This window comes from Hevea brasiliensis, chromosome 11 (assembly GCF_030052815.1).
Source record: "Hevea brasiliensis isolate MT/VB/25A 57/8 chromosome 11, ASM3005281v1, whole genome shotgun sequence".
Lineage (NCBI taxonomy): Eukaryota > Viridiplantae > Streptophyta > Magnoliopsida > Malpighiales > Euphorbiaceae > Hevea > Hevea brasiliensis.
In genome coordinates, this window is record NC_079503.1 from 91,712,836 (window position 1) to 91,733,858 (window position 21,023).

At 32.3% G+C, this 21,023-nt stretch overlaps 4 protein-coding genes, 1 long non-coding RNA gene and 1 other non-coding gene across 7 annotated transcripts; 2 read left to right on the forward strand and 4 right to left on the reverse strand.

Annotated features, from left to right (window-relative positions):
* Positions 1-406: 406 nt before the first annotated feature.
* Positions 407-6,087, forward strand: LOC110649159 (general transcription and DNA repair factor IIH subunit TFB2). The gene is made up of 15 exons (XM_021803600.2): positions 407-673; positions 756-923; positions 1,079-1,147; positions 1,607-1,700; positions 1,851-1,951; positions 2,048-2,093; positions 2,177-2,236; positions 3,344-3,412; positions 3,559-3,642; positions 3,738-3,821; positions 4,767-4,852; positions 5,025-5,115; positions 5,429-5,509; positions 5,665-5,739; positions 5,811-6,087. Exons 1-15 carry the CDS (start codon positions 561-563, stop codon positions 5,943-5,945), a joined length of 1,356 nt encoding a protein of 451 aa, XP_021659292.1. The 5' UTR covers positions 407-560; the 3' UTR covers positions 5,946-6,087.
* A 786-nt stretch (positions 6,088-6,873) lies between these two features.
* Positions 6,874-6,946, reverse strand: TRNAV-UAC (transfer RNA valine (anticodon UAC)). The gene has a single exon. It is a non-coding gene; the product is annotated as a tRNA-Val (tRNA).
* A 347-nt stretch (positions 6,947-7,293) lies between these two features.
* Positions 7,294-10,296, forward strand: LOC110649158 (tetraspanin-19). 2 transcript variants are annotated; one of them, XM_058130306.1, is made up of 6 exons: positions 7,294-7,685; positions 7,839-7,938; positions 8,858-8,938; positions 9,002-9,121; positions 9,215-9,391; positions 9,723-10,296. In XM_058130306.1, the coding sequence occupies exons 1-6, from the start codon at positions 7,516-7,518 to the stop codon at positions 9,732-9,734; spliced, it is 660 nt and encodes a 219-aa protein (XP_057986289.1). In that variant the 5' UTR covers positions 7,294-7,515; the 3' UTR covers positions 9,735-10,296. The 2 variants fall into 2 exon arrangements, with proteins under 2 accessions (XP_057986289.1, XP_021659290.2); XM_021803598.2 differs by having other exon boundaries at positions 7,296-7,685; positions 9,017-9,121.
* On the reverse strand, positions 10,093-13,291 carry LOC110649157 (sphingolipid delta(4)-desaturase DES1-like). Its single transcript, XM_021803596.2, has 2 exons — positions 12,625-13,291; positions 10,093-11,219 (listed from the first exon to the last, which is right to left on the reverse strand). Exons 1-2 carry the CDS (start codon positions 12,787-12,789, stop codon positions 10,389-10,391), a joined length of 996 nt encoding a protein of 331 aa, XP_021659288.2. The 5' UTR covers positions 12,790-13,291; the 3' UTR covers positions 10,093-10,388.
* Positions 13,292-14,631: 1,340 nt separating this feature from the next.
* Positions 14,632-19,159, reverse strand: LOC110649156 (E3 ubiquitin-protein ligase AIRP2). Its single transcript, XM_021803594.2, has 5 exons — positions 18,909-19,159; positions 17,610-17,760; positions 17,436-17,502; positions 17,098-17,332; positions 14,632-15,181 (listed from the first exon to the last, which is right to left on the reverse strand). Exons 1-5 carry the CDS (start codon positions 18,986-18,988, stop codon positions 14,971-14,973), a joined length of 744 nt encoding a protein of 247 aa, XP_021659286.2. The 5' UTR covers positions 18,989-19,159; the 3' UTR covers positions 14,632-14,970.
* LOC131170668 (uncharacterized) lies at positions 15,470-15,686 on the reverse strand. The gene is made up of 2 exons (XR_009141440.1): positions 15,540-15,686; positions 15,470-15,501 (listed from the first exon to the last, which is right to left on the reverse strand). It is a non-coding gene; the product is annotated as an uncharacterized LOC131170668 (long non-coding RNA).
* Positions 19,160-21,023: the final 1,864 nt, after the last annotated feature.

A 21,023-nucleotide genomic window follows, 5' to 3' on the forward strand; every position in this document is an offset into this window, starting at 1 on the left:
TACAATTATGAACCTTATGTTTACTGTCACAGCAAATTAAAAATCCTTGCATTCATTGTCACGGCAAATAAAAAATCGTTAAGTAAAATAAGAAAGGGTAAAAAAAATATAATATGATAAAATAAAATAATAATTTTATTTGTATTTGAGACAATCGTGATGTAAATAAAAATTTTATAATTTTATTTTATTTAATTAAATAATATTAAAAAATAATATTATTTTTTATAAAATTTATTATTTTATAATAAAAAAATATTTTAAAAATTTTTAAAATTAATATAAAAAATAAAAAAATAAAAACTTTTTCATCCCTCCCACCCACTAAATTAATGGGCTAAATTTTAGAGACTTTTCAACCTCACAAGTAACCCCAAAAACCCCCTATCCCTCTACCCTCAATCCCATTCAAACAAGTGAAAAATTCCTGGTAACTATTCCTTACTTTCCTTGCCACCGTAACCCCTCGATAACAAAGGGTTATCTATCAAAAACCCTAAACAAAAACTGAAAAATCAACTTTCAGGCAAAAGAGGGTTTGAAATTCCCTGGAAAACAAAATGCCTCAGGTGAGAATTATTGCTAAGAATTTTATGGACATGGTGGCGTCTCTGCCCGCCATGAAGCTTGACAGGCTTTACGCCAATCCCTTCATTTGCCAAGCCATTCTCAGGTCCTCTTCTCTTTACACTGTAATTGTTATCTGCTCTGTATTATTTTAGTTGCTGAAATATTTTTATCGAGTTTGCTTTCAGGTCATTGCCTCCTTTAGCGAAGAAGTATGTGCTGGAAATGTTGTATATAGATGGTCCAGTGTCAGCCAAGATGCTGGAAGAGTGGGTGCTTGCTGATGGATCGTCTAAGCATAGAATCGCTCTTGATCGTTTGATTCAGTTGAGAATTTTTACTGAAACCGTCGATAGGTAGCCAACTTTTCTATGTATCTTTCCATTTGTAATCTATTGGTTTATGAGATGGGAGCTGATTGGAGAGATTCTAGAGAAACAGGGAACAATAAATGATTCTATGCTCTCTGCTCTTTTCTGAAATTGTTCTTTTCATACCATAAAAATTGCAGGAAAAAGGAAACCAGTTACAGATTAAATCCAACATTTCAGATTAACCTCCGGAAGCATTTAATAGATCGGTAAGTTTTTAAATTCACATTTATGGCTTTTATTTGTTGTAATTCTTAGCTTGATTGAAATTTAGTGCTCTTGTAGGAGTTGTCAAAGAAAAGAATAATAATAGAATAAGTCCGTCTTGCTTTATCTATTCCATTGATGCACTTATGTGGAAGGTTATCTGTTAATTCAATGCTATGCATAGAAACTTGACTGAAATCGGATGGAAATCTAATAAATAGATATGGAAAACTATATCAGATGCGTTCCCTTTCTCTTATCTTTTATGCATTTTTAATTCCTTCTGAGCTTATTAACAGAAACAGATGATTGGCACTTAACTAGTTATCCCAAAGTCAAGTTTTATCATTCATGCCTTCGATTGGTGGCATCATATTGCTTGGGATTTTGTAGATTTTGTGTTTTAATTCATGATCGATCCTTATCATTGATGCTTAAAAATTGAATCTTGGATACTGCAGTGAAGTCTTGCCAAGGGAACCAATGCCTTCAAATATTGTTGCAAGACTCCCAAGCTTGGAGGAACTTGAGGCATATGCCCTTGGTCAATGGGAGGTATGAACTTCATCTATGGATTTCCATTATTGGTATCATTTGCACATTTGTATTTATGGAAACTGTTCACTAGTTATTATCTACTGTGGCAACCACTATAATATGAACTGATATCACCAATTTTTTCCTCTTGTGATTGTGTTAAACCAGTGTTTCTTGCTGCAACTTATAAATTCAACCCAAGCAGAAAAGCTAACCAACTTCAGCTCCTCTATGATGAAAGTTTTCCAGAGGGGTCTCTTGAGTCAAAGGTATTATTTCTTATCTCAAATATACACCTTTAGTTTTGAACACTGAAAATCTTGAGCTTCATATCTGTGACATGCTGTGCTGTGCCTTTTCTTTAGGGAGAAAGAAGCTTCAAGATTAACTGAGAGTGGTTTCCAGTTTTTGGTGTGCATCATCTTCATGAGCAATTTGAACCTTTTATTGTCAATTCCTGGAATTTGAATTTTCTGTTGCATCTGTGATTACAGCTGATGGATACAAATGCACAACTGTGGTACATCATCAGAGAATATATTTCTAACTCTGAGGTATGGACCATTTAAGTTCTTTTAGGGGCTTTCTCTTCTGACTTTTGCCCCAAGTGCAAGTGGTAATAGATTACTGAATTTTGAGAATTTCTATTATAAATGTGACTCATTACGTTTATATCTATATCTTCAAGAAAACTCAAGATGTTGTATGAAGACCTTTAAAAATAAGATTTAAAATAAAAACTGCCATGCATAAATCTTATATATGTCGCGTTTGATTGCTTAGACAGAACCTGGACTTTTGTATTATTTACATTTTTGAAGTTTTGGACTATTAACAAATATATCCATCTTCTGTAAGAAGTCTTTTAATTTCTTTTGGATATTTTTCTCCTTAAGTTTCATATCGTAACCATTTCTTCAGATGTCTTTCAAAGACAATTGATGATCCAAGCTCCTTGAATAGCTTGGGATTTCACAATTAAAGTGTGTTTTGAGCTGCTTGCTTGGTCAATATAGCATGAACTAGTATGATTAAATAGAATGGGAGGCTAAAATCCACCTCAGTTCAACTTCTGGGGCTTGTAGACCTATGCACTTCTTGAGCTTCAGGAACTGCAACTATCTTTTTAGATGTTCTAGCAAGCCATATTGTTTAGTGTGAGGATGGTTTGCTTGATAATCATATTGTTAACTTTTTAAATATGATCATTTGACTTCACTTCTCTGCCTCTGGTATATGAGAGAGATATATATTCCACACAACTAATTTTAAGATGCGATGAATTGTCCATTTGTTCACCTGTTGTTGACTAATCTTAAAATGATTTGTAAATATTCTTATGTTTGATTGTTTATGTTCTAGTAAAAAACTAAGAACTGACAATTGCTTAAATGTTTAATATCCTTGTTTTAAACTTTTGAATAACGATGGCGATTACAATCGTAATGAGAATTGGGGGGATCTAGTGAGCACTCAACCCACTTGGTTCTCACTGAGGCCTTTCTCAGCCTTCTGGACTATTTCAGTGAGCTCAAGCTTACTTCAGATTGAACTTGAATTAATCTCAGAATAGCCAGAGATTTGCTTGGTTTGGTTTATTTACATTACATTGCTATAATATTGTCTATCTTCTATTAAGATTTTATTTTCTTTTGGTTCAGGAACGTGACATAGATCCAGCAGATCTGATTTCCTTTCTGCTAGAGCTTAGTTTTCATATCACTGGTGAGGTATTGAATGCAATTTTAGTTTTTTAACTGTTCTCAATGATGATCACTTACTGCATGTGCAGTGTTGAGAACTGTTTCCTTAGTACATTTCTGAACTGTTTTCAAGGAGTCTTATAACATACTACATTCTCTACTTCATGATTTAGGCGTATAATATGAATACATTGACTGAGATCCAGAGGCATATGATAAAGGACCTTGCAGACTTGGGATTGATTAAACTTCAGCAGGTTATCTATCTGTTCTATTCTACATTTTTATTTGCTAATGTTCTCTTAGTTGAAAAGTATCACTGTAGTGTACTTATTATATTATAGATTTTCAGGGCAGGAAAGAGAGTTGGTTTATACCTACTAAATTAGCAACCAATCTTTCAGTAAGCTTGACAGATTCATCATCACGAAAACAGGTGTGCTAAATCAGCTACCAATCTTTCAGTCAATATGGAAAATAAATGCCCAGCTTTTAGACCTGTTCATTGGATTGCAGTTTTTCTGTTCTTTAATAATTTTGTATTAGTTTTCTGGTCATTGTTGGAGCACGTATTAGGGGTGAGTATTCGGTTCAAACCGAACCGAATTAAATTATGAAAACCGAATTACATATTTTAGAAACTGAACTGAAACGAACCAAAATGGATGAAAAACCGTATCGAACCGAACCACTTAATTTCGGTTCGGTTTGGTTCAAACCGATCGGTTTTGATTTTTGATTGATTTTTTAATTTAGACTTGATTTTCAAGTTATTTGGTCTAATTTTGACTTTGGTTTGAACCTAATAACCATTAATCAATGAAATTAAACAATTTATATATATATATATATATATATATATATATATATATAAAATTCATAAATTCCCCATAAAAATAAATCAATTCAAAAATTAATTCAGTTTGATTTGGTTTAATTTGAATAGATAAAATTACTATTCAGTTCGGTTCGGTTTAACCGAATTTTTTCTCTTCAAAATCGAACCGAACTGAAATAATCAAAATTTTTATAATATAACCGAAATTTTTATAATATAAAACCGAACCGAATCGAATCGATTGAACTGAATTGATTCGGTTCTGTTCGATTTTTCGGTTTGAACCGAAATCTGCTCACCACTAGCATGTACCATCTACCACAGTATGATTTCAATGTCAAATATATGATTAATGTGCAATAATTAAAATTTTTAATCACCTTCTACCACACAAATCTCTCTCTCTCTTGGGCAAATTTGGAGATTCTGCTGGGTTGGGCATTATCTCTCAAGTAAGGACAGACATAATACTAGACATGGCTCCTTTCAAGGGGAAAGAAGTATTGATGCGTACTGTTAAATGGTTTTTCCATTTCTTTTCAGGGATTTGTTGTTGTGGAAACAAACTTTAGGTTGTATGCTTATTCATCATCTAAGCTGCATTGTGAAATTCTGCGTCTTTTCTCAAGGTATGGCCCGCCACCCACCTCTAAAAGAAAATGCTACTTATTTGAATTTACTTGTCAATCTGGCAAGTACTCTTTTTTAACGTTTACTTTCTTTTACTTAATCTCATTGCTCATGTTTTGTGTCTGTTATTAGTTGGTGAAGTTGAAAAGTTATGCTTACTTCTATATGCAGGATAGAGTATCAACTTCCAAACCTTTTTGTTGGAGCCATAACAAAAGAAAGCTTGTATAATGCTTTTGAAAATGGCATCACAGCAGAGCAGGTGAGCTTTTATATATAATGGATAGGCCTGGCACGCCAATAGTAGATTATTTGGCTAAAGAATGTAACCTGGATGTACAAGAATCTTGTAAATAAAGCCAAACTTATGAAATGTTTTTAACTTCAGATAGCAGTTTTATCCTTGCTACTGCTTATATGAAGCATTACGTGAGGCAAGCAGCCTTTCAAGGGTGCTTATGGGTCCCGAAATATTGGGAATCTAACATTTTACAAATTACAATCTTGTTTGTTTCTGATTTGCCATTGTGGGAACTATTCTACTTCAATTTACTCTTAAATCTCTTTATTTGCAGATAATTTCTTTTCTTCAGCAGAATGCTCACCCTCGTGTTGCAGAGAGAATACCTTCAGTTCCTGAAAATGTTGCAGATCAGGTCATACTGATTTTCTAAGTTCAAATATTAGTCAAACTGAGATATTTTGTCTCCTGTCATTGTTTTAGCGTCTGAATATGCAATTTGATATATATATAGATTCTTTCTTATTTGTTGAATTCCTAATATTTCAAAATGCATTATTTTGGTGACAGATAAGACTCTGGGAATCTGATCTGAACAGGGTTGAGATGACCCCAGCACACCTTTACGATGAATTCCCCTCTAGGGTAAGTCAAGCGTCATATTTTGATCATTTTGCTTATGTCTCTTTTATGTTACATCTCTCATCACCTGCCAGGATGTCTTCGAGGCCGCTTGCGACTTTGCACGAGAGTGGTGTGGTTTGCTGTGGGAGGATTCAAAGAAAATGCGCATGGTAGTCAAGGCAGAAATTCACATGCACATGCGAGAGTTTCTTCGTGGACAAAAGTAGCTAATACGCTAATCGTTAATATTGAGTTGATCAGATGAGTTCATGTAAATCAAATTTTTTGAAGTCCTGCAGTGCTGGATCTAGAAAATTTTATCAGTGGGCGATGTATGCAAACATATTTATAAATGTGTAATTAAGAATAGATCACTAACTATACACACTGCAGCAATTTAGTAGAAAAAAAAAAGGAAGGAAAATGAAAGAAAAAGAAAATAAATGAACATCACTTACATGCAAAATCTTGGGAAGGGTTTTTTGGTTGCAAAGAGGAAAACGATATGATTTTTTTTTTCTACAATTGATTCTAATTCTTGAGACTTCATATTGGAAAATTTTTATTAAATTTTATTTAATCTTGCTTCAAAAGTTCTTTTGGATAAATTATTTATTGGGAAAGAATTTAATTAAATTTTTATAAAATTATAATTAATTTTTATTTTTTTTAAAATAAAAAAATTTTAAATTATTCTTTAAAATAAATCATTTATAAAAAAATTAAAAGAATTATTATTTAATTATATATGAATTTTTTATTTTTTTAAAATAAACTATTATAAAATTGATTAAAAAAACAATTAAATAAAATTTTTACAAAATTATAATTTTTAAATAAGAGAAAAAGGAATTAAATTAGAGAATTAAAAAAAAATTAAATTCTTTTACAATTTAAATAAGAGGATTATCTTTCTACATCATTCAATCTTTATAAAAGGCGACTACTTTATTAGAATTTTAAATTGCATTACGTATCATCTAATAATTTCATTAAATTAAGAAAAAAAAATAAAAATAACCATAAACCAAACCGAGATGTATTTTTATTGACAAATCAAAATTAACTGCCTATCCTTTATATCATATCTTTTGCCTTAAGGGAAAATATTAATTCTAAAATTTAAAAAAAAAAATTTTAAAATCAGGAAGAAAATGTTGCTGCCCAGGATCGAACTGGGGACCTTCAGTGTGTAAGACTGACGTGATAACCACTACACCACAGCAACATGTTATAATTGTTTTCCGACAATTGCTACTTAAGACTCTGTCTAATTTTCTGCGCTAAATGACAAAGAAAGAAAAAGGAGGAAGCAAGAAGATTCGCAATCGGTACTCGCCGGAGAGGAAAATGAGCCCAGACAACAATTAGGAAGTATACAAGAATTTCCATGAAACTTCCTTACTCACCAATCACTATCATTAAATTATGGACTTAATTTTATATAACGTAACTTTTTTATTATCGGTTTTATATAAAAATGAGTTTAACAGCTTTAAAATTAAATATTTATATAAAAATTTATATATTTATTATTTTAATTATTTTTTTATTTAAAGTCAAACTTATATTAGATCAACTGATCTTTTATTTCACAATTTTCATATATTTTTCATTGCTTATTTGCTTTCTATCTTTGATCAACTGATACCCATCTCAAACTCAAATTGCTTATATAATATGACTTGGGAAGAGTAAAGTAGGACTATTTTTAATTCTTTATGGTGTCTGAAGTGTCTAAACTTGATCATCTTTCCTGAAATATTTCTGCAAGTATTTGGAGTGTGAAGAGAAACAATGCCAAGCATTGCAAAGATTTTGCTGAGGTCAATACTGAAAATGGTAAATTTTGTAATGGGAATAGTTGGGATTGCAATGGTTCTATATGGGCTTTGGATGGCAAGAGTCTGGCAGAGAGACATAGAAGCCTCATCATCTATTGATGATTATGATTCTACTGCTCCATGGCAAGTATCTCTTTATCTTCAGCAAGTTTCTCACTTATTTTTTCTGTTTATTTTATGGAAATTTTGAGTAAGCAGAAATAGTTTTCTTGTTCTGTTCATTCTTCTTTTTATGAAGTTGGGAACTTATTAGCATATAATCTCATAAATTTTCAGGTTTATATACACTTTTCTCAGCATTGGCATTACCTTGTGCCTTGTAACATGCATTGGCCATATTTCTGCAGATAGCTCAAATGGTTTCTGCCTTTCTTGTGTATCCTTTTTCATCCATTCATTTATTATAAGGCAGTGATGCTCTTCTAATAAAGTCTGATGCAGTTCAAACAATATATCTAATGCTTACGTTTAGGGGTGTAATCAAAGCTGAGTTGAGTCAATAATGCAAAGTTTGAGCTCGAAATATGACTTGACTCAACTAGGTAGAACTTAGTTTTAGACCCCAAATTCAGCTATGAGATACTCAAAATACAAGTTGAAGTCGATAACTATGATTAAAAGTTTAGAATGTCACTCGAAATAGAAATTGATTGATATTTTTTTAATTATATATTAATATATAAAAGCATAATTTTAAATAAATTCGGTTAAACTTGTGAGTGTTGAAACTCCATTCCACATTAAAAAAGTATAAAATTAAAGGATAAAATATAAAATGATTGGGTTTATCTAGAAATGACAATGGAGCGGGTTAGGGGCGAGGATAACTCCTCCCAACCTGGCCCACACCTCATAGGAGTTTGGGGTCAAGGCGGGACTTTTCCACTAGGAAGTTGGAATTAAAAATACAAGTTTTAAAGATTATTTTTTCTAAAATTATAATATTTAAATATATAAATATATAGAAATAAATTATTTTTTAATTAAAAATAATAATATGTTAATATGTGGGGTGAGTTATTAGGATTAAGGGTGAGAAGAAGGTCTTCCCATCCCCGCCCTACATAAATCGAAATCAGAAATTTTTGTCATCTCTAATGTTATCGTTTAATTTGATAAATCATTTCAATATATAAAGTAACTTAATCAGTAAATTTGTATTAATTTTTTTTTAGCTCGTATTAAATTGAATGAAAATCTATTTGTCCAGCACATACTCCAAATTTATCAGCAAGTAATTTCACTCATTCACATTTAAAAAAAAAAAAAAAAATTGACCTTGATAGAAGATGCAGTATACAGTTATTATCATGGTGATTCTCTTGTTGGAAATGGCAGTTGCAGCTGATATACTCCTAAATTCTGACTGGGAAAAGGTAATATAATTACCTCTTTATATATTACTTAATCATTTCTCCTAAGTATCTAATTTGATTCAGGTGTTGATCTATCAGGATTTGCCTGAGGATCCAACAGGAAGATTCCATGATTTTAAACAATTTGTGGAATCAAATTTTGATGTCTTCAAATGGATAGGTTTGTTAATCATCTTAGCTCAGGTAATTTAATTTCCTGCGGTTGTGTTTTGATTATAATATTCTTGTCAATATGATCATGTATCCAAAATTGTTAACTTAATATCCCATCGACAGGGATCTTGTATCTTGTTGGCAATGGCTTTGAGAGCTCTTGGACAAAATCATGGATCCAACTATGACAGTGATGATGAATACCCTCCTGCCAGGCTTCCACTGATTAATCACAATTTACAGCCACCTTCATTTGTTGTTGGAGATCCCCACTTTCCCTCCAAGAATGATGCATGGAATGTAAGGATTCATTCTCAGCCCTGATGATAGGAGTTGGGTATTTTCGGATATCTGATTCAATCAAATCCTATTAGAATAAGTTTAGATGATCTATAGTCAGATTTAGAATAGTTTCAGGTTTGAATATTTTTTATGTAAATTATTAATTAAATATATAAAATTAAAGAGTTTAAATAATACTCGAGTAATGATAATTGAATTTGGGATGATTATGAATCGCGTTACCCAACTCGTTACCATCCATATTCTAAGGTCATTTCCAGCTTTTTCAATTGATATATATATGGCATTTTTCTCATTTAATATATGCATTTTTTTCAAACCTTTGTAGACAAACAAGTGAAGAAAATAGCTCAAGATCAGCAGATTGTTGTTGAGGCAAAGGTTTAAATTGAATCATCAAATATTAGACTTGAAGATGGAAATTGTTGAAGACTGCAGAATTTATTGAATCATCAAATATTAGACTTGAAGATGGAAATTGATGAAGATTGCAGAATTTTGTAGAAATAAATGTTAGCCATTGTTGTAATTGGGACTTTCAAGCCCACACCAATTATTTTTTGAAACCTAATTAATGTTATGGAATGACTTTTCAGCCCAAACCAGGCCCAACAACTGCTTTATTTCTTTAGAAAAATGCTTTTAAGTAGACATGTTTTTGTTAATTTAAGAAATAATTAAAAATTTAGAATAGAAAGTTCCAAACAAGTATTAATGGGTGAAAAATGAAATAAGAGGACATAAAATATACAAGCACAGAGCATTGGGGTGTTTTGTGTTTTGGGAACAGACTGATAGACCAGCTCTCTGCAAATGAAGAATAAATAACCAACTAAACCTTTCAGCCTAAGACTACAATAAAAATTCCGTACTGTTACAGACTCCTTTTTTTTTTTTTTTTTTTTTCCCCTTAAAGAATAAAAAGCATTATCCCATTTGCCAACAAGGGAGGAGAAAAAAAATTAAAGAAATGACAAAGATGGGAGCAGCGCACCTATTCAGATTTCTTGGTAGTCGTTGATACCTTTCTCTTCATTCGGCTGTAGGGCCCAACTGTCCAGTCCATAATATACATGTATATGACTTGGCTCCAAGATTTATACGACTCTAAACCTTCATAATATTCCGGTGCAATTTCCTTCACCTTGTGAAGCTTGCTCCCAGGGATCCTAGGGAAATCATGATGCTCATTGTGGTACCCCACATGCCATGTAAGAAAATTTAGGGGTCCATAATAGGAATATGTTTCTTGGTCTGGCTTGAAGACATAATGTTCTGAGATGAAATGACCAGCCATGGGGTGCATCCCTCCTCCAACAAATGTGGAAAGGATCAAGTAAGCAAAAGATTTCCAACCCCAAAAGTAAACCATAGTCACATCCAGAGCTATCTGAATAAAAAGGTTGATGAACTCCCAATAACCTGGGGGCTTTGGGTTGAGAAACAGAGGCCTCAAAGCATAGAAGAAGAGTTGGAAGATAACCCATACAGATTTTGTGACAACATTCGTCACAAGATGGCCTTCAACACTGCTTGGGATATCCATATCAATCCCATCTACTCCTTGGAAGCGATGGTGTTCAAGATGGTACTTCTGGAACGTTACAGACATGGGTACACCAATAGGTAGGTTAGCAAATATCCCAAGCCACCGGTTGTAAACAGGAGTTGAGAAGGCAAGATTGTGACTCAGCTCATGGATTGCTAAAAATAGATTGTGGTTGAGGAAAGAGCCGAAGAAGTAGGCTGTTGCCAGTATCTTAAGCCAGCCAGCATCATGAAGTAATGTGGCTGTCCAAAGCTGAAGCGAAACAACCACAGTAACCTGAAACACCAAAAAGTTTGAGACCATGAACAATATTAAAAAATAAATACAAGAGAAATCAATATGCATAATTTCAACAAAAACAAGTAGTTAAACATAGCACAATACTTTCAATCTCTATCTAAGTAGTCAAACAGCATCAAACAATGCTTGTCATTGATTATGATTTCTCATTTATTTTAAAGTTCTTTTTGCACAATATAAAACTGAAATCATTCAGAGATATGTAAACCAATAGCAAAATTTATTTATTTACTTGGTAAATTTTGGGCTTAGAACCTATTAAACCAACCTACACAATTAGAAGTGCAGAAGTCATTATAAAGTCTAAACCAGAAACTTTTTTCTTGTCCTTTTGAGGGGAGAAAGGAGGAAGACGAGTGGTTTAAGACATCCATTTGATATCTCATTAAACATAAGAAATATGCAGAAGTCATTATAAAGTCTAAACCAGAAACTTTTTTCTTGTCCTTTTGAGGGGAGAAAGGAGGAAGACGAGTGATTTAAGACATCCATTTGATATCTCATTAAACATAAGAAATATGCAGAAATTTGGTTTAAGTAATACTCTGTTATGGAGTTGAAACAAAGAACGTGAAAAGCACATCTAGGAATATCAGAATTATTTAAAAAATGTCAATTAAAAATCTGAGCTTGATTTTCCAACGTCAAACTGAAAGTTAATGTGATGCATTTCTATGTAATGAAAAAACAAACTCTAGTCCAATCAGAAACAATCCAGGTCTTCTCTAAGCTGCATGAACAAGATTAATGTTGCATACAAAACAAGTAATTTTAAAAAAGAAAAAGGAGTCAAGATTCTCATTCTCCCAGCTGTAGTTGAAAACAAGCCAAATTAACAACAGGTGCCACAGAAAAGAGTTGCAAACTAAGAGTTTAACTTAACCCAACATATAAACCATCTATATGCATGGAGATATAAAGAAACCCATAGCAGAGGATCTTTCTTTATCGGGAACAATGAAATTGGTTAATCGAAATTGACAAAAAATCAATGTTCGTTTCGGACCTCACAAGACATCAGAACATATTGGCAAGTGAATTTAAAGAAACTGAATTATTCCACAAAAATTGAACTTTTCAAATAACAAACGTCTCTATCCATTCAGCAAATGACAGAATCTCCATTATAATGATGATCCCATGAATTAAGAAAACACAGTTAAATCTACAGAGAAATGACTTGAACACATAAAAATCAAATGACGTGACACTGACAGAGAACAAAATTCACAGCTTTATGAGTAAACAATGAACCAAAAGAAGTATGGAAATGAAATCAACCATCGAAATAAAGCAAAGAAATCCAACTACATTATCTCAGATCTAAACCAAATAAACAAAAACAAGAAATGGAGATTAGAGAAGAAGGGTAAAAGGAAACCTTGAGGAAAGCCAAGGGGTCAGGGCCAAAGAGTTGTTTGATTTGAGGATATTGAGAGAGGATCTGTTTTCTCCTAGAAGCATGAGGCTCATCAGTGTACGACCAGAAGAAGTCTGTCGCCATTACTCCCTCCTCTTCTTCCTCATGCTTGTCCTCTCCGCCCATTTTCCCCGTCTCCCTCTTTCCTCTCACTCTCTCTTGTTAAGCCTCTATTTTCTGGTTTTCTTCTCCTCTGCCAGAAAGATATTTACCGGTGTTTCCTCCCCTGCGTGTGCGGCTTAAAACTAGGACTCTAGGAGGATGAAAGCATGAAGCAAATGGCAAATTATTCAAAAAAAAAAATTGACAATAATTCAGCGTTGCGACGCGCACGTGAAAATGTACATTGCAATCGCTTTAATCACTTTCGCTGTGAAGCGCAAAGATTTAAATCCAACGGTTATTTGATTTCCTTCGTAGAAGTACGACGCCGTTTAAAGTGGTGCACACGACGGGGTGTACCAAGGTTGATGAGTCCGTGTTCTACAGGTTGGAATTATATTGGATTTTTGGAGCGGTGGCCAACAGTTTTTGGAAATAGCAACTCTTTCCGATCGTTATAAAGCAGCTTATAAGGGTAAATTATAGATAATTACCTCAATTTGGAAGTGTTTAACGATAAGATAGATAAACTTTACTTTATAATACAAGAAGTGTTTTAAATACTAGTTTATAAGAAATATAAATATTTAAAATTTTAAATAACTACATATTTAATTTAAATATTTATAAATAATTAATAAATAACTAATGTGTATTAAAATAATTAAAAAAAATATTAAATATAAATTATAATAAAATTTTCAAAATTAAATGAGATGGCCTGTCCGGTAATATTAGCTATTTTAGTAGCTGTCAGTCATTAGATATTAATTGCTTGTATAGCTGTCAAGGTAGAAATATTCAATAAAAATAACTATTAAATTAGCTACTAAATATAAAAATAGTGGTAAAATCTTATTGATTTTTCTCTCAACCTCTAAAAATTACGAGAATAACTTTTCATGAACCACTCTTTCAACTTTTAAAAGTTAGTGCAAACAATATGTCATCTAACAATATAAATAAAAAAAATAATATTTTTTACTCTAATTAAAATGCTAAACACTACTTTAAAAATTATTGCCGAACAAAATCGATAATATAATAAAATTTTTGTTCAAACTAATTTTATTTTAGCTTACAAGTTCAATGATAAATAGGTCTAACATATTTTTAAAATTTATAAATTAAATTAAGAAAACATTCCTAATAAAAACTTTTTGAAACTTCGTTTTTAAATTATTTATATTGATATATTATTTATTAAATTAAAAAAATAATATTTTTATAAATTAATAACTTTAAATAAATAAATTTTAAGTTATTAAAAATTTATATAAATTGAATCGTCAAAATTGTAAAAAAAAAAAAAAAAACTGGAGCACTACATAGATGTTGAAATTATTTCTATATAATTTACCCTTAGACATACCACAAGCGCAACGTGCCAAGAGGCCCCACTTCTCTTCTTTTGATCAATTTTGCCTTTCATCCCTCTGATTTTGGCGACCTCGTGTAGTTTCACGGACGAATAATGATTAGGTTACATTTCTTCCCTTCCATAAGAACATGGGACACTGACCTCTGAGGTGATGACCTGGTGATGAATACGTACCGACCATGTTCACTCCTCGGCTAAAAACATATTCATCATGTCCATATTACAGATTCATCATGTCTTCCTGATCGACGTCATTTGCTTGATTCAGTCTTCAAACCCCGCAACTCAATAGTCAATGCACTGCAATGGAGACTAATAACGTTTCATCTGTAGCTCCAGACCGACTGAGGATTCGTAATTCCCCAATTCAAGAAACCCAGAAATGGGCAAAATGAAAAAGTGATTGATCACTTAGAGACGGCTATCGCTGCATTCTTGGGCCGCAGCCCGTCACTAGATCACAGAATGATGTTGAAAGAGAGAGGGAGAGGAAATTGCAAAGCTTTTATACGTAAATATGAAGCTATACAAGAATGTACAAATGTGGTAGATACAATTTTATAAACCCCATCTCTGATCTAGTAGACCTTAACTCCACCTACCAACTGACGAAATAACTCAAGTTGGATTCTTCTAACCAGAAGCGGGAAGAAGGCACTGAAATTGCAATTAGCAAATCAATTTCAGTGACTTTTTATGTGATGGAAACAAAAGAGATGAAAGAACTAAGCCAAAGCACTTCCTTTTTTCTTTTTATGTTCTTTTGTGATTAATACTACTCATCCAAACAGCATGGGAGATGGAGATTCAGACTGTTGTTGCGCCTATCTAAGGTGAGAATCATAATTGTCAAAAAAGGAGTCTGGAACAATCACTGGCAACTTATCTATGTACATGAAAAGCCTTTTAAGGTTCTCCCTCGTCACTGTCGCCATGTCCACTATGTCCCGATTATCAGTAAATACCCAGAGATCTCCAGAATTCACTCTCTTCAGACTATCTCGACAGAAGGGGCATGACTGCGACCTTGACCGCCTGCAATCATAGCAACAAATCCTTACCATCATCAATAATAAGAAAAATATTAACACCACCACCCAGCAAACAATATATGATATGAGAATTCAAGTTACACACGAAGGCCAGATAATCTTGATTGATAATACTCCGCCTCTAGAAAGCCATAAAACAACGTATTCCATCTTATCATAAGGGAATATGACCAAGCCAGAGATATGAGACTTCAAAAAGAAAAGTTGCAGAGATGGATGCAGATGATAAACAGTGAAGGTGCAATCATTTTTGTTCCTTGAATACAAAAGAGAAGTCCATCTTAAATGAATTAGTTGATGAATCTGAGATTTCTGTTGCTGTAGTCAACTGAACTATAAACTACTCAGCTACACATCAAATCTACATTACCATAAACTTTCTATACATGATTTAAGACACATTTGAAAACTACACAAGCAACTAGAGCAAGGACAGGCTGCCACTTCCAAGGATCTTAGCTCTTATTCAAATAATGATCCACCAAATAACCTACCCAACAGCCAAGCTTGGAAGAGTTATCCACTGATCAGGACCTCAAATATACCTATGACAGGTACATCATGATTATCAGAATGGGTTAAATTCATGTGTCCCTCAGCAGAAGTGACATAAAACAAAATATATCTCTCTTCCATTTTTTCCCCAACATCCCCAGCACACACACGCACACGAGCATGGAGGAAGAAGGCACACAACAAAACAACTCTCAAACATAAAAATAAACGAGAAGCTTAGCTGCATACAGCAATCAACAGCCTACAGGATGAGATGACAAAGCAAACTTCTGAAACACACTCATGCAAATTCCTAAAATGTGGGACCACAACATACAGAGAAATCTGTTCTATACTTCCATTGGAGAAACTACAGTCAATGTCTAGAGATGTAAAACAAGTCACATATCAATTATGGAGTAGCCAACTGTATGGGCAACAAAAAGATTAGAATGGATTAAAAAAGATTAGCAGCCAATCAGAATGCAAAGAATGAGTACTCCAGAACCAGTACGACTCCAAACTGAACAAACAAAGGTCTAGTCACCATTTTGCAGAATAACATGTTTGAAAAATAAGCAAAATTTATACAGCTAATATCATGTTCCACAACAGAAATGTTTAAAAAAGTAGCCATAACTGTATGATAAATTTGGAACGTTTATCAAAACAATGCATATCAAGTTAACATTATTAACGCAATCCCTCGTCTCCTTCTATTGAGTCAAGCCTAACTCAAGCACCAGCGTACACTCATCATACATGTCCACTGTTCCACACCAATAAGATATTCGTTAAAGGGTAAGTTCAATCCAAGATCAACAAATTCAAGTAAATGTATACACATTTTACTATTTTCATATACACTCCTACAAGTTAACAATAATTGCATTGCTCACAAGGTCCTGGTGAATAATCCTCAAGGTGTGTTTGAGCAATCAATGGAAATTCAATGGCTTTACTTTAAGATCTACCACTCAATTTTGGTGATCAACAATGTAATGACCCAGCAGTAGTAGCTGAAGAAAAAACTTCATTGCCATATAATTTCCCTTACTACAATTTGCAAAGACACGTTTTTCCAATTGGTGATGTATTCAACAAGGCATAGATACATCAGAATGAAACAAATCCGGCATTCATAAGCCAGTCGATGTTCATTTAATTTATGTGTACAGCTAGAAAAATTCATACCGTAATTACATTTAAAAAATATTTTTTAATAAAAAAAAAAGGAACAGAAAGAAAGAAGTATAATAGAGTCATTCACTGTTCTTGACATATGGTAACTGTTGGCAAAAAAAAAAAAAAAAAAAAAAAGAAGAAGAAGAAGAAGAGGGAGTATCAACGTATCATCAGCATTGCAAGAAGAAAAAAGGAGGTCATGATGGAGAGAGAAAGTACCAATCACGGTAACATTTCAAGCACATGGCATGGTTGCAATTGGGCAGTACAATCTTAGTATTCATCTCCATGCATATTCCACACTCCTGTTCCCTTTCAATGTCAACATCTGTCTGCTGCCTATGTTCTTCATCGTCTCTTCTTCGGAACCTTTCCATACATGCTGCCTTCTGTTTCTTATCCTCTGTATCAGTGACCCCAGTTTGAAGCTGCAATAAAGAGGGATAAATAACCGCTGGCCACAGAAGGAACGCAATATATTAGGTAAGAGAGTTGAGGACAAAAATTAAGTAAATAAATACAAAATAAAAAAAAAATTAAAGAACATAGCAATTTACCATAGAACTCCCTAATACTCGCTTTTCTTTCATGAGTAGACATGGTGGTCGTGCCATCTACATAAACCTAACGCAAGACACAAATCAATAAGCCCAATTCATCATTTATTTAGTGACATCATAAAACATTCAAGTGCACATGTTTATGCCCTATTTATTCAAACAAATATAAACCTTATAAATTAGGATTCTCAACAGTCCAAGCGCGCCTGCTAGGTGACAGTCTGACCACTGAACTAGAAAAAGAAACAGGTGGGCAGCTGGGCTATATGACATTCTCATCTGAAGACAGGCACCATCATAATCCCTTGGAAAATCTGACGCCCTGCACATGACATTGCAGGATGAGAATGTAAACAGAGGCAAAATATATTCAAGTTAACAACCAAGTGAATGTAAAGAGGGGGAAAAAAAAGCAAGGAAAGCTTTCATGGCATGATTAAATATAAACACCAGTAAAGAACCTGCAGATGGTACTGAAACTAAAAGAGCCAAAGTTTAGATCCTGTCTTATCCCCTTGTAGCCCCTGAGCTTGAGCTCGTCATTTATCAATCAATTTACAGGACAAACTTCTAAAGCCACAGAAATGTTCTGAAAAATAATGTCATACTGAACATTTGGACGATAGCCCTTTTTTCTCACACTTTCATTAAGCATTCCATGTTTCCAGAAAGAAGCCTTAATATTAATCATATAGCTTTAAAAATTATTAAAAAAAAAATGTTATAAAAGCACAAACAAGTGGAACCCATTGGCCACGTGAAGCGCATTGAAAAACTTATCATGATATAGATAATGACAATCACCCATGCTCCAACCCCCTCTCCCCAACCCCCACACAGAGAGAGTGCTGCCAATTGCTAAAGCAAATGCATGCCACCAGAGGAATTCCCAATTTGAATGCAATTTCAAGTGAAGGCGTAACATAAGAGGAAAAATTAAACCTTAACATAAGAATCTATGGATTAACACAAGTATAGTTTCATCCATCACGATTCACAATTTATCAATGTTTAACATCAAACTCAAATATTGACCACAACACCACCCCTTTTAGAAGCCGCCCAAAAGAATGTGTCTTGCAGGAACAAAAATGACAATAATACACTTACTATAGCTCTGTGTGTGCCACAGAGAGAGAGAGAGAGAGAGAGAGAGAGAGAGAATAGAAGGTATTTAGGGAATTTTCGTACTGAAGGCCTGAAGGGGCTTCATTTGGTACCTGAGAATAAAATCGTAATCCAAGACCCACAAGAAGGAGAAAAGAAAAAACTTGAACAATCAAACAAAACAAAACAGCAAGAAAAAGAAAATTAAAAAAAAAATCTATACTTTAACATTCACATTCTAGCAAAGAAAATTAATTACCATTAAAAAAAACCCTCAAAAAACAAATTTCATTCCCACAATTCAAGCACACGATGAAACAAAGCTCAAAAACCCAAAAAGCTGAAATAAATTGACACACTTACAGAGTGTTAGCATGTTGGATATCAGCTTCGAGCACTTTGAGTGAATCTTTGAAGGACTTTCTCATAGAAGCTACGTACATCTCCTCCAACACTCAAAATCAAACAATCAGATTCTCCTCTCTCTATCTCACACACCCCAAAAAAATCCTCTCTCTTTCTCTCTCTCTCTCCACCAAAAACCCCTCCTTTCTACCGAATAATCTAAAGAAATTGATATTCTTTTTTCTCTTATCGGGTGGGGCTCTTCTAGGAGGTGCTTGCATTCTGTTCTTGAAAGCGAAGCCTATAGATAAAGAAGGGGACACGTGGATAAGGCTAAGGATGTCGTGGAGCGTTGAAAATAAATAATAATTAAAATAACAATATAAAAATGGAAATAAAATACACGGCGCCGTGAGTGTATCCCTCCTTTGCCTTATCCATTCTCGTCGTGGAGCGTGGCATTTTTCTCAGTGGCGCTTGTCATTGTCTGCCACTTTACACTTTCGATTTTATTTTAGCTTAGCCCCCACGCACTTTTAGAGGTGTGTAATTTTCGGTTTAAATCGAAAAATCGAACTGAATTGATTAATTTGGTTTAATTAATTTGATTTTAAAATTTAATCGATTCGATTTATAATTTTGATAATTTTGAATTAATCGGTTCGATTAGATTATTTTTATAAAAAAATTAAAAAAATCGAACCGAATCGAAATTATTAATATATAGGAAATAAAAAAATGAACCAAATTGAATCGAACCGAACCGAATCGAATCAAAATCAAAAAAACCGAACCGAACCTTAAGATTTTTGAGTTTTAATTTCTAATTTTTTTTGTTTTTATATTTTTATTATTTAGATTTAATGTTAAAAATATGAAATTTTATAAATTTTGATTTGATCGATTTAAAATCGAACCGAACCGATATTTATCAATTCGATTCAGTTCGATTTTCTTTTATCAATCGGTTCGGTTCGATTTTTAAAATTTTCGATTTTTAATTTTATCGATTCGGAATCGAACCGACCATTTGCACACCTCTACGCTCTTTCATTATTGTTACGTGGTTTCTCGCACTATTACCTACAGTTTGCCCTCCTCGTTTAATTTATTCACCGAACTACCCTTTCTATTTAGAAAAATTACTATATATCCCCTACATTATAAAAAAATATAATTAATTAATTAATTTTTTATTTTAAAAACATATTATTTAATTTTCTTATTTTTAATCCATCAATTATTTAATACCTGTTATTATTTTAAAATTATTTTTTATTTTTTTATTAAATTAATTAAAGAAAAAAATATTTAAATTATTTAAATTAAAGAGATTGAATAATTGATATATTTAAAATTATAATGACTAATAAATTATATTATTTAAATTATAAAAAGTGAATAATTGAATAAAAAACACTTACTTTAAAATAATGAAAGTAATTAAATAGTTCATGAATTAAAAATAAGAAATTAAATAGTATATTTTTTAAAATAAATATGTATATTAAATAATTAATTTCATTTAAATAATAGTTTAATTAGTAAATTTGCTTCTTATTTTTTATTTATGATTATTTATATAGTATGTATTAATTCCAAAAATACCAAATAAGCTTTGATTAATTCGCTTTTATTGCTTATAGATAAAGGTAAAGATACCTTAAAGATTAGTTATAGAAAGATTAATTTATAAATTTAATCCAAAGGATAAGAAGTATACAATTACAAAGAGGCTATGAAATGGATTTGGATAGACAACTTATAAATATAAATAGATTTTTTATTTTCTTTCAATGCATATATAGAATGTGAGTTTAAATATGATTGTTATTTAATTATTAAATTTTGTCTATTTTTTTAAAATAATTTGTATATGAAAAATATTTTTTATAAAATTTGTTTTTTAAAATAATATTTTTTCATAAAAATATTTTTTATTATTTTATTGATATTAAATTAATGGTATTTTTTTATATTATGTACGTATAAGTGTTTTAACATTTTAATAAAATTATCAAAATTTGAAAAAATAATTTTCTCTTTTTACAAAATAAACTTATTTTGTAATTTTCCCTTTAAATAATAGAAAAATATTTTACTCAAAATAAATGGAGTGTTAAGCTCCATTTG

Bases quoted from the DNA above. Each gene is read 5' to 3' on its own strand.
- LOC110649158 (XM_058130306.1), top strand. From the start codon at position 7,516: ATGCCAAGCATTGCAAAGATTTTGCTGAGGTCAATACTGAAAATGGTA. The intron at 7,686-7,838 runs GCAAGTATCTCT...ATAAATTTTCAG, and splicing joins TATGATTCTACTGCTCCATG to GTTTATATACACTTTTCTCA. The intron at 7,939-8,857 runs GTATCCTTTTTC...TAGAAGATGCAG, and splicing joins ATGGTTTCTGCCTTTCTTGT to TATACAGTTATTATCATGGT.
- LOC110649157 (XM_021803596.2), bottom strand. From the start codon at position 12,789: ATGGGCGGAGAGGACAAGCATGAGGAAGAAGAGGAGGGAGTAATGGCG. The intron at 11,220-12,624 runs GTTTCCTTTTAC...TTGGTGTTTCAG, and splicing joins ACCCCTTGGCTTTCCTCAAG to GTTACTGTGGTTGTTTCGCT.
- LOC110649159 (XM_021803600.2), top strand. From the start codon at position 561: ATGCCTCAGGTGAGAATTATTGCTAAGAATTTTATGGACATGGTGGCG. The intron at 4,853-5,024 runs GTATGGCCCGCC...TTCTATATGCAG, and splicing joins ATTCTGCGTCTTTTCTCAAG to GATAGAGTATCAACTTCCAA. The intron at 5,740-5,810 runs GTAAGTCAAGCG...ATCACCTGCCAG, and splicing joins ACGATGAATTCCCCTCTAGG to GATGTCTTCGAGGCCGCTTG.
- LOC110649156 (XM_021803594.2), bottom strand. From the start codon at position 18,988: ATGTACGTAGCTTCTATGAGAAAGTCCTTCAAAGATTCACTCAAAGTG. The intron at 17,333-17,435 runs GTAAATTGCTAT...TTCTGTGGCCAG, and splicing joins GAGTATTAGGGAGTTCTATG to CGGTTATTTATCCCTCTTTA. The intron at 15,182-17,097 runs GTACTTTCTCTC...CTATGATTGCAG, and splicing joins TTGAAATGTTACCGTGATTG to GCGGTCAAGGTCGCAGTCAT.